The sequence below is a fragment of the Pteropus alecto genome, unplaced genomic scaffold, assembly GCF_000325575.1.
Source record: "Pteropus alecto unplaced genomic scaffold, ASM32557v1 scaffold461, whole genome shotgun sequence".
NCBI lineage: Eukaryota > Metazoa > Chordata > Mammalia > Chiroptera > Pteropodidae > Pteropus > Pteropus alecto.
This window is the reverse complement of record NW_006431079.1, coordinates 1,992,445-2,004,910: the sequence shown is the minus strand read 5'-3', so window position 1 is coordinate 2,004,910 and position 12,466 is coordinate 1,992,445. Positions and strand designations below refer to the sequence as shown.

The 12,466-nt window shown below is 47.0% G+C and overlaps 1 protein-coding gene across 9 annotated transcripts in view; it reads right to left on the bottom strand.

Moving 5' to 3' along the window:
- The window catches only part of AMPD3 (adenosine monophosphate deaminase 3), a 45,820-nt gene that overhangs the window by 32,431 nt on the left and 923 nt on the right, over window positions 1–12,466 (bottom strand). For 2 of the 9 annotated variants that reach the window (XM_025038519.1, XM_006905630.3), the window contains exons 2-3: window positions 7,606–7,784; window positions 3,184–3,409 (exon numbers count right to left, since the gene is read on the bottom strand). In XM_025038519.1, coding sequence (XP_024894287.1) covers window positions 3,184–3,409; window positions 7,606–7,630 — 251 coding nt within the window. In that variant the 5' untranslated portion in view covers window positions 7,631–7,784. Of the gene's footprint in view, window positions 1–3,183; window positions 3,410–3,803; window positions 4,091–7,222; window positions 7,503–7,605; window positions 7,785–8,608; window positions 9,183–12,373; window positions 12,461–12,466 lie in introns of those variants that run through there. The other 7 variants (XM_006905634.3, XM_006905636.3, XM_025038518.1 and 4 more) reach the window with 6 other exon arrangements.

Sequence of the window (12,466 nt, the reverse complement as noted above, 5' to 3'; positions counted from 1 at the left end):
TATTCCAGAATGTCAGGGAGGAGCCAGAAATGAAGAGGAAGCTGGGGGAAGGTTCTTCTGTGAAACTGTCCACATCTGGATATTTGCATAACGGTGCCTCTACTAAGCAGTGAAGCTGAAAGACAAAATTGGAGGTGCACAGCCCCAGAGGACACTGGGACATATGACAAGTAGTCCAGGGGCCAGGCTATCCTTTGACAGAAAAGAAGCTCGTGGGCAGGGGGGAGCTTTGACCCAGCTTCCCTCCATTTTATCCAGAAGTCAGCAATTATATCCTGGGGAGCAGCACCCAGTGTCATTCCAGTGTCTAGAAATGAAAACAAAGACCCTACCCCTAACGATGGGATATTTGTGGTCAAAGTATGGGGTTCTAGATTTTAAAAACTTGGATTTTAGTCCTTGCTCTGTCACTTACTCGCTATGTGTCTTTGTGCAAGTTAATTTAACTTCTCTGAGCCTTAGTTTCCTAATCTGCAAAATTGAGATCATAAGACTATCCATTTGATAAGCTTGATATAGGGATTAAAGAATGAATATAAACTGCACAGCCCAGCACTTAGCCCACAGTAAACAGTAGCCGTTACTGCTGCCCATCTCCATCCCAGCAGCAGGAAGTCAGATAGTCTATAAGGGGCTTACTGTGACCCTGGCATTGTCCTAAGCCTTTTACATATGTTAATGCTCTCACTCCTCATAACATCCCATGAAAGTAGCTACTATTACCATTCCTCACTGAATAGATGAGGAAGAAACCAGGACACAGAGAGTTTCCTAATTCGCAAAGGCCACAGAGTGTACTAGTTAGTGAGTGGCAGAACACAGTGGTCCAAGACGCTGTGGCCAGCCTGATGCAGTATTTGTGGTACCGGTGAAGAAACAAAATGCCCTTCCTCTGCCACATATCCACTGCTCACCAACACAGGCTAAGTCCCAGGCTGGAGCCTGGGGACATAGCGGGAGCCAGATAGAGTCTTCAAGGAGCTTCCAGTCAAAAAGGGTAGTCAGAGGCAAACCAAGACCACCGTACCCTAATAAGAAGGGACAGAACAAAATTTCTGGAAAGGAGTTACAGAGGAATTTCTGGAAACCACAGAGTACCATTTGGACTTAGAGAAAGAAGGCTTCTATTTTGCCATTAGTCTGAGCATTGCTAAGAAGAGAATAATCTCTTTTTGCAGATATCAGGCCCAGTGTCACTTTGTAATAGAAACTGGGCTCAGAAACCTCTTATTTGTGGTAATAAAAAATGCCAGGACTCCTTCGTTTCTCATTACTAAGAGTCTAAAATGCTCAATTCATAAGACACAGAAGGTCCCGCAGACCAATCAGTTCATAAAGTCACCCTCTGTTAAGCCAGTGCAGCATGGACAAAGGGCTCTACAGTCATGCCTGTCTTTACCCACCAGGGATGACGATGCCGCTGGGCCTAGGGTACCACCCCACCCCACGTAACACAAGACTGGCACTCAGTGTTGGCTGATAGCACCAACAATTTCTTCACTTCATGGGCTCACAGCCCCTCAGAAGAAGGAAAGCACTTATTTTATTGATGGTGAAGCTCTGTTCCTGCCTTTATATCAGTACTTAACTTTTTAATTCTTTCCAAAAAAAGTTAAGGAAAGATTAAACTTCTATACTCCCCAAAAAAGGAAAGGACTTGCCATTAAAAATAAGGAGGTACCTTAGGAAGAACCTAAACACTCGGTTGCAGAAAAGACTCCAGTTCCACTGCATTCGCTATTGAGGTCTGCAGTGTGCTGGCCACGCGGGCACCCAGCTAGAGCCCCACTAGACACTTCCTCAAAGCTTTTTCACTCTTTAATTCTGCTCTCCCAGGTAAGATAAACCGTGAAAGAGTTAGAGCTTCCCATTGCACTGGGACCAAGATCCAAACTTCTTATCAGGGAGCACAAGGCCAGTCTAATCTGATGCCTGAGGTCATGGCACTTACCCCTTAACCACACCTCTATCTCACATGGGCCTCCTTGAAGACAGAGGGACTTTTTCCTGGCCCCTCTCCCTGTAAGGCTCTCACCCAGCTATACACATAGTTAGCTCCTTCACACCCTTTAAGTTATTAACTACGATGTGCCCTCCTCCAAGGTTCCTTCCCTAACTACCCAATCTGAAAAAGAACTATCTACCGCCAGCTTCCACCCTCACCTTCTCTCTTTTGCTGTCAACTCCTTATTCATCTCCTCATAGCACCTATGCTGGCTTGGGCCTGTTTGTCCTCAGATCTATCCCTCACCCTCCTGTGTTTCCAGCTATGTGTCAGCTGGCTTCCTGCTAGGTTTGGCCCATGGCAACCACCAGGGAAGACTGGAAGGTGGCAGAAGGATTAAAGCCAGGTATCTCCTGCCTCTATCTCTCTCTCTGCTTTGGGAGGCATCTCTGCAGCTGTCGCTTTACCTCCTTGGCTCCAGCGTACACTGGAAAGGCCACCACAGTTCCAACTTCTCTGCCCTTTTCTCCAGCAATACCACCTCTTCCCATTGTCTCTCCAGCTTAGGGTGGGAGCTGCTTCCTCCTGTGTCTAAGCTCTGGGCTGCCTCCCTCTCCCCTGATGGTTTTTTCAGTTCTCCACCACCTTTGTAACCAATTCCCTGCGTTGAAATCCGATTCCCAATACTCAAGTGATTTGTTTTTCCGGTGAGACCGTGACTGATACAGCACTTGTCATAACTTGTTGTTTTGAAATTAATTTATCCAGTTACTTAATTATTGCCTAGACCAACTATAAGCTCCACGGGGCAGGGACTGCATCTGTCTTGTTTATTATTGTATCCCTAGTGCCCAGCACGGCACTCGGTAAACAGTGAGCTGAGTTCATTAATAATGCAAAGTACTTGTCAAGTAATGAAAAGAAGTAAAATCGATGTTTCCCAAGAAATCCTCAAATTTCCACAAAGAAAATGGAAATTCCATTTGGAAATGGTGTGTACTTATGCACATGATTTGTTATTAAAACAGCAGCAGAAAGTGGATTTTGACCTTTTCAATTCGAGGCACCAAACTGTCCTTCAATAAGTAAGCAGTGAACCAAGTTGTCTTGGTTAAGTAATAAACTCAGCTCCCAGAGGTAGGCCAGTTCCCATGAGGTACCTCACCTCAGGACACACGCCCACAGTCTGCCTGGGTCTGCACAACTGTGCATACGACAGCTGAGTCATGGGGACAAACCTTTTTGCAGTCTCCACAGACTTCTGCTCTGCCAGCTCCTTCTGCAGCTCCCTCTCCTTGGCCTCCTTCTGCCCGATGGGGCAGTCCTCGGGGACAGTGAAGAGGGACAGGGCATCTTTGCTGTCCTCTTCTCGGAGCACTTTAGCAAACACCTTCTCGGCCAGAAGCCGGACTTGCTCATCCACCTCAGAGATGTTCAGCTTGGGGAATTGACGCGGCATCTCGGCTGGCAGAAAAAAAACAAGCATTAACTTTCATGAATTACTGGATGGCCTGAGTCACTTCTGTGGAAGGAGAAGGTACTGGAATAGGGCCGGACTCTGCTGGTCCTTGGGGTCGGCTGTCTACTCAGGAATTCCCCAGACCAAACCCAGCATGCCAACAAGTAATTGGATGTGAAGAGTGTAGGGCCATTTATATTTCATGAAAAAGTAAGAAGTCAAAGAATGAAATGTTCAATTACGTGTGCTTCCAAATGCCTGAACTCAGGGAATCTGTAGCATCCTGGCAGCCCTGCCTTTCTTGACTTTGTTTCCATGATGGAGAAGGGAAAAGAGAGTTCAGAACCCTCCTCCTGTAGACTACTGAAGAGGCCATTCCAGGTGCAACAATAACCATACCTCACTCCCACGGCACAGAGGAAGACCAAAGTCCAAAGTTTAATGATTAGCTTAAGGTCCCATGGGCCAACAACAGAGCCCTGGAGAATCTAGGCTGCATCCTCATCATACAAAACAGGCCTTTGGCTGAAAAGAAAGAATCTACAATCATGGTTCCACCATCTCCCAAACCCTCTGGAACTTCAAACAAGTCACAGCGAATAAATGTATCCACGGGGTGTACGTTTCCAGACCCCTAGTGGATGCCCAAAACCCCAGATAATACCAACCTCTACCATACTATGATTTTTCCTATACATACTTACCTATGATAAAATTTATTTATAAATTAAGCACAGTAAAAGGTTAACAACAATAACTAATAATTAATAGAATAATTATAGCAATATACCTTAATAAAAGTTATGCGAATGACTCGGGGGGCATTACTAAGTAAAATAAGGGTTACTTGAACACAAGCACTGTGAGACAGTCAATCTGATAACCAAGACAGCTAAGTGACGAACGGGCAAGTAGCATACACAGTGTGGAGACACTGGACAAAGGGATGATTCACATCCCGAGTGGGACAGAGGAGGCCAGCAAGAGATTTCATCACGTTACTTAGAATGACATGCAACTTAAAACTTGAATTGTTTTAATTCTGGAATTTTCCATTTAATATTTTTATACCACAATCAACCACGGGTAACTAAAACCATAGAAAGTGAAACTGTGGATAAGGGGGAACTACCATAAAGGTGTGGGGAAAAGAATACTCTGCCTTTCACACCTAGCTGAAAACTTACTTCCCCAAAGAAGTTTGCCCTTATCCACCACACTGCAGACTGGTTCCTTACTCTCAGTGGAGGGCCTAAATCACCTGGTGGGTTTCTTTCTTTTCTGTTTTTCTGTCTTTGTCTTGGTTTCAACACTTACATAGCACTTATGAAGTACACTCTGCCAAGCCTTTTATACTTAATAACTCAGTTATTCCTATTTTATAGGTGACGAAATGAAGGCACAGAGAGTTCACTTCTCAAGGTCACTTTTAGGAAGTGAGTAGAGACTTGTGCTATTCCCAGCCTTGGCTCCTCTACTCTGTTCCTCTTTGAGCCTCTTCTCTGGGATTTGAATCCAGCACCTGGTTCCCACATCTGTACTCTTAACCACTATGCTATGATGCTTCTCTTTGTCCTTCTGGGTGTCAGGGCAGGTGTCCCCGCTACCCCTAGCATCATGCTTATGGAACCGATGAATATTGCATCCTTCAAATGCCACCTCACCAGGAGTGGCTCTGGAAGAAGAGTTTCCTGTTCACCTATTACCATGGCTTCTTTACGGAAGGTTTAAAAAGAGAAGTGGTTTTGTCAGCCTGACAGATGAGGCTGAAGGTGAGACAGTGCCCAGTTGCTGTCTGGCAGGGAGAGGAAGCACTATCAGGGAAGAAGGGACTCACCGAGCAACCTTGGGACAGTCATTCTCTGCACCTCACCATTTTCTCTGCTGTGTGATAAAGGGACTGGACTAAGTAGTCCCCAATCCCCTCTCATAAGTGTCATAATCCTAGATACCAGAGAATTTTCCAGTACCCAGGAGGCTTACTGTTTGGATCTTCTCTGCAGCACGGGGGTCTAATTCATGTCACAGATAGGAAGAAGGAAAGCAGGCTAGTAACGGACAAAGAACATCTGTGGGCTCCTTGACTGTGAAACCAATTTCCTCCTTCCCTCTACACCTAGGATCCTGCCTTCCTGGGCCTCTCTCACTCTCAGGGGGTTGAGTGGGAGGGAGCTGGTTCAGTCAGAGGCACCGTGACACGCAACTATGCTAGTCTGTGGTGGCAGAGACCAAGACAACGGCGAAGGTTTGTCCTGTAAAGAGGAAGAAAGCTGACTCGAGATTGCTACATCCTGAGAGCAGAGAGGAGAGGAAACTGGAAACCATCAGAGCAGAGGCTGGCAGAAGAAGGCGACAGGGGAGAGAAATGGGAAGAAAGACAAAGAACCAGACCCAGAAGAACTATTAGGTCTGAAGAAAGCTGGACTTCTACCCCCCAACTCTAACACCATGCATTAAGGGCAATGTTCCAGAACCGCACACCACATCTCAGAAGTAGACATCCAATAGGCCCTCGGCAAGGGGCAGCAAATGCCATGAGACATCCATACCATTTGGCAGAATAAACCCACTTCTAGAAATTATTTCTAAGAAAAGAATCTGAAGGAAGGAAAAGGCACAACAATGTTTACATGCACTCTTTATGTAAATAGATTTAAAATGGCCAAATTAGACCACACTTACTTGAAAAATGCGTTAAGCGACCAAAATCATAATTATGAAAACAATGCAATCACATAAAAATAGCTTGTGAAATAAAAGTAAATGAAAAAATTAATACATAGAACTGTACCCATGCTTTGATTACAACTATGAAAATGCATTCCCTTAGGGACAAGGGCAGTGAGAGAGACACACATTGAAATGACCAGATGGCAGGACTGCCTGTGTGTGAGGCCATATCTGATTTTGATTGTTAATGTTGTTATGTCATTTTAACAAACACACAGGCAACGGAAAGAAAATGAAGAGACTGAAGAGTTTATAAAAAAAGAAAAACAGCACAACAAATTAGACTTCTACATCCCAGGTTTTGGTAGTTGGGGTCCTCTCCTACCTAACCCACACCAGAGGGAGACCAGCCCAAAGGGAATTACACCACTGAGACCCATCCCTGCATTAGCTCTTGCCCTGGATGGAAGCTGCCCACCACCCCTTTCCTACCCCTCACCCCTACAGACACCCACGAGCCTGATCCAGCCACACCTCACCAGGCCCCCTCAGAGATGGGCATTTGTGGGGGGGTGTCCTTTGTGTCTGAGGGCTCTTATGCTAGATCCTGCCATGTTTTTCCATGAAACGTTTCTAGCTTGCTCAAGCCAACTAAACATACTTTCTAGGATGCATCTTTCTACAAAAGAGCTTTCTTTTTCTTCAGTTTAAATAGCTTAAATTAGCCATTGCCAAACTGGGTCCCAAGAGAAGTTGATACCTGTGGCTGGTAAAACAGGTACTGTGGTCAATTATTAAGGAGATGCTGTATTCCATAGCCCCTCACCTAGATTCACAAGGCACATCGGAGACTCAAAGTCATAAAGCAGCATTTCTGCAAAGACCCCTTTTTTACAGTGCCCATGTGAATCCCCTGCAGAATGACTGATGTCTTAAATAATTGGTGAAGACTTCATTCCATGCCTTAGTATGGACCCAGTAACCCATCTGGGGTGCTGGGCTAAATCGGTGTGCTTTAGGAGCCTCTTATACACTTGCTGTCTTCTGGACATCTTTGGCAGGCAGTTCTAACATACCAACAATGCATCCCCCCCACCCCCCGGCCCCATACACACACACCCATTGCTTGTCTCTCTTCTCAGACTTACAGATAGCAGCCAGGCATGCTGAGGAAAGCCCACTCTGCAGATGTGAAGCAGAGCTTTGGCTCCAGCTGCTTGTTCAAGCCTGGCTTTCAACTGTTTTGTCAGCTGGAGCCAGCAGGCTTGGGAGACATAACTCTGAATTCACCAGCATCAGCTAGCGATACAGCTTATCTCACCATTACATACGACACTCTCCAAAGAGCTTGTGGAAGTGTCCCAAAGTTAGAAAGCTGTAAAATGCCACTAATTTCAACAAACTATAATTGTTCATGGCACCACAGCCCCTTCAGAAAAAAAGCACAGTGCCTCTTAAATACTCTCCTTATGCAAATCAAGCTGTTTCCTGCTCTTGCCAGACTCCCATCATCAGAACCCACGACACAGACCTGATCCTGGTGCTGGAGTCTCCATGGCTGCTCCTGAGGATGCCACACAGGTGACGCACTCAAGCCAGGGGATGTGTGCTGCCCAGGAAACTGAGCTGAGTCAGTGTAAATGCAGCTAGCTGGGTCTTGTCTGCAGCTGCTGGGGTGGGAGGTCTCTGCTTTGCATATCTGTGAGCAGCCTTGAGCAAGAGAGGGAAAAGTCTGGGCTGGAAATACTCCCGTAAGTTTGAAATGTAAGTGTAAAATTTCCAAGAGTCCTGAAGGGCCCAGGTCATGCCAGTTATCCACGGCTGCATGGAGTGTCTTGGCCTCGTTCACAACCCTCTTCACAGGAAGAAACTAAAACCGCTGCTGCCCCAACGCAACATTACATTCCGCCTTCCTGACCAACCACAGAAGATAAGCACAGCCTCTAACGTCCGGACCCCTCCTAAAAGTTGAGCCATCATACGTGATACCATCAACTTTGCTGCTTCTGTTTTGAACCCCACTTCATGCCTGACCTCATGACAAGGTTCATCTTACCAAAGGTATTTGTCTCCGGCACAGCCTGTCCTACCTTCCTTCAGGAGCATGCCCCCCAAAGCAACTCTCCTGAGGGCACCCCAAGACAGACACGGAGAGCTCTGAGCCCAGTTGCCAATATGAGTTCTACCTTCCCCTCCTTCTCTAAAAGAAGGAAGGACCATGAACTGCTTCCTCCTTTCCCAGGAAAGGACAGAGACTCAGAGAAAGGGGGAACTGGGGCGGGAGAAGGCTAGGATGAAAAGCTGGCATGCCTTTCTTGCCCCAAAGAAGCTACACTCCTTCCTTTCTTGCCCCGAAGAAGCTACACATCACAGGTGACTGGGCAGCCTGACAAGCTCTACTAGAGTGTGATTATGTGCACGAACACACACATGTGCGCGCACACACATACACAGACACACACACACAGAAAAGAAGTATGTCCCACCTAACCAACCTGAGCCCACCACCCCACCCTCTCCTTACTGCCACTCACAGCTCCCACGTGGGTCTCCAGCTCTGAGAAGTCTCCTGAGCTTTGGCTGGCCTCAGTCACCCTGCCACCAGCAGCTGCCGTTCCCCACGGGGGAAGGTGGAGCTGCCTTCAGTGACCCACAGAAGCAGCCCTCTAAAAGCAAGGAGAGTGGATTAAAATAGCATCTCACGGCGCCAAACTCCACTCTTCATCTGTCCTTTAGCAGAAGGACAGTCCTGTGCGGGAAAGCTCAGAACAGACGCTTGGCCTCCCAGCGACTTAGAAAAGTGGCGTGGGTCTAGGAAATAACAGTGAGCAAAATGGCTATTTCTGTGGTCCTGTTGAAATCCTGGGGAGAAGAGCCCAGGAAGGATGGGTCAGTTGTTTACCAGGAAGCTGACTCTAGCCCTGATTTGGGCCTGAGTCACCTCCTCATGTCCAACAGTTGAGGTTGTGCCTTACTGAGCCCACATAATAATTCCTGTGCGTACAGAGCAGGATTACAGGATTGACACACGATCCTTGGGCCACTGCTGGGCTTCAGCTACCCAGGGATTACAACCCACCTGTCCTCACAGCTGCTTCATAAACAGTGCCACCAGCAGGCTATAAGTAACCTAGAGGGAGGATAATATTTATTCATTAAATAATTAAACCACTTAAAGCATAGAGTGAAAAAAATCTAAGCCCTTAGTACTATTCTGCCAGAAGAGAGAATATATGATTCCTTCTGCCGGTATGTTTAGGGGAGGGAGGAGGTATGAGGGAGGCTGTAATGGGAGCCTCCTAGCTCATGCATCTGAAAACCTACCTGGACCCAACATATTCAAGGAATTTCATTCCGTACCTTGAACCAGACTGTGGATAGCCTTAGTCTAAACACACATCTTCCAAAGCGTAGTCTATAGAATGTGAAAGATCAGAAGGCTTGGAAAATGCTGCATACCACAGTTCCTTATAGAGATTCATGCACAATTCCTAATAGCAGATTCTAAACATCTGAGAAGTCCTACAGTAAAGAAAGCTGCTGAACTTTGTTTAACCCAGCACATTTATTTGACCCTCTCGCCACTACCACCATAGGAAAAAATACCTATTATTATCCCGTGGCATGTATTTTGGAAAATGCCTTCCACTATGAGCCTTCATTTTCCAACCTAGACAAGCTGCCCTCCTGGGGCCCAGCAATGGGTGTGAGACCCACTTTATCAGGTGCAGACAGAGATGGGCAGCAGCCTCACTAACATGACAGGTTATGTTATGGGACAATGGCCAAGGGTCCTGCTGGAGCCAAAAGGATGCAAGACCCTCCAGCACAGTGACAGTTTAAGAGGAAATCATGACTCTGTCTCAGGAGGGCAAGCTTCACCTAAGACCCCACAATTCCACCTTAAGCCTAACATGTCACCGCTCCTTGTAGCCTAGAAGTGTCCTTGGACTGAAAAGCACTGGTCCCAAGCTCAAAGCCCCATTTCTCCTCTGAAGGAACATTAAGACAATCTATGATAACCAGGCCCAGGACCTGCATCTCCTGCCCAGACAAGACTGCATTCACTTTTATCAGTTAAGTGCCCCTTACAAATCACAAAAGACAAGAAAGGTTGGAATCAAATTATGTCTCATCAAGAAAGATACTATTCTTCCCTCCCCAAAAGGATGCTGTGGGCCTGCCTGTATGATTTCATTTTCCTTCTCATTTCTGAGGTATGCCTAAGTCACATAGGAGTTGGGCAAAGGGGCTTCACCTGTTATACATATCAGCTTCCTGACAGATCTTTCGCTACTGTGTCCCCATGCCTAGAATATAGTAGGCATCAGTAAATATTTGTTGAAGGCATAAAATAATGAATGAGTGAATGAGCTAATGCTTAATCTACTTGTAGCATGCTCAAGAGTCAGTACAATGTAAAGTTAAAAATATGGACATAAGCCAGACTAGCTAGGTTTGAATCCTGTTCCAGCGCTTAGTTCCATGACCTTGGGCAAGTTACTAAACTTCTCTGGCTCAGTTTTACTCCCTGTAAAATGGGGTTAATAACAGTACTGACCTTGTAAGTTGCCATGACAATTAATTGGTGTATGTAATGTGCTAGACTAGTACCTGGCACATAGCATGTGCTTTATAAGTATTATCTATCAACATCATTGTCATCATGCTATCAGGTATGAGAGAGTCCAACTGAGAAAATGAATATCCAGTTTAATCTAGACACTGAATCCTCTCATTCAACAATATTTACAAAGCACTGTTGTGTGTCAGGCATGCTCTCAAGCTCCTACTTGGGTGCAAGGAAAAGGAAACCATGTTTAAATGTGAAATCAGATCAGGAGAAATAGCCTTCTCTATGAATAATCTTGCTGCCTTTGCATGGCCAGCACCCCAGCCATGAGCCCATCCTCTTATGCCCTAGTCCCTCATATATCAAAACCCAAAGCCATGGTCTCCTATTCTAGATATGCAGCCAGCACACAGAAGAACTAAGAAATTAATATATTTGGGGGCAGAACCCAAATATATTATGAGTAGATTTGGAGAAGGAAAGGTATCTCCCTGCTTATCTCTAAGGCTACTTTTTATCTGTCCATAATATTTTCAATATCTGGGATTGATTTTGAGAGCATTTCAAGAGTGATTCACCTAGTGTAAGGGATAAGAAAAATAGGCCTCATCTCACAATTTCTTGACCCAATTGAGAGACACTCACCCCCTATCCAGGTTCTCAGAAGGACTGAGGTTGGGCTGAGGGTGGGGCTGAGAGTCTTCCAGCAATCCACCCAGCAATCCACCCATACAAGCCCCATGATTCTTAAGGCAGCCTTGTACCATCATCTTCAGAGCAAGCCAGCCCCTCAGAGTTGCATCCAGGCCAGGCTAACTACTTTAAACCTGCTGTCAGCACTCAGAGAGGTGAGAGCTAGCAGGGGCTCTGCATGCCTGTCCATGGCTTGACTACCATTCAGCATTAATGCTTCACAGCCAGGGGAGGAATTTCTCCTATGAGGGTTCCAGCTGCAGCCAGCTTTCCCCTGAAGATGGCCAAATGCTGGTCACCACATCCAGGGGGCTAGCCAACCAGGGCTAATGACCATGCTAAAATTCCTCCTAGTGCTTCCAGCTTTCACCCAGCTCCTTTGCTAATTTGCCATCACCAAGCTTACAAGCACATACAAGGCACTAACAGTCTGGGAAAATGACACTCTAGATAGCAAGCCTCTCCTACTCCAGGGCCTCTCAAAACTCACCCCAGAGTCCTATGCCAGCCAAGACGAGCCATTAGCAGCTCCCCTGGCAAAGCAGCTACCAGGAAGTTCAAGGGCAGAAAGCAGACTGCCAGAGTGCAATACACCTCTCTTGCCAGAAGAGAGCCAAAGAGGTAAGGATGAAGGCCTCAACCATCCCCATCACCCTGTCATCCTGTCCATCCCCCTGCCTCCCGGTGAAAGGCATCCAGCCAGTCCTCAAGCACCTAGAAACTTGCCCCAGCTCTTAAGTGGCGGCAAGTCCAGGGTCCCTTAATTTCTCTAAACCTTGTGAATGCGATGTAGGCCGCCAGGGAGCTGAGATGAGGCTGGCTCACCTGAGGCCTCTGGAGCCTAGGCCACCGCACCTACAGGACCAGGAGCACAGGCAAGGGTCCAGACAGGCGAAGCGCCGCTTCGGTGAGCTGGGAAGCCCAGAGCCGAGGCTTCCAACCCGGAGGCTTCGACTCCCGCCCTGGGCCGCGGGGTCCGCCGGGCGGCGACCCAAGGTCAGTAGCTCAGCAGCTCAGCATCGCGCGCACTCACCGTGTTCAGGAGACAGGGCCATGCCGTGGGCGCGAAGGGGGTGGCCCGCAGGACTGGGGCGCAGGTGGCAGCGCTGGGCATTGCGCGCGCAGC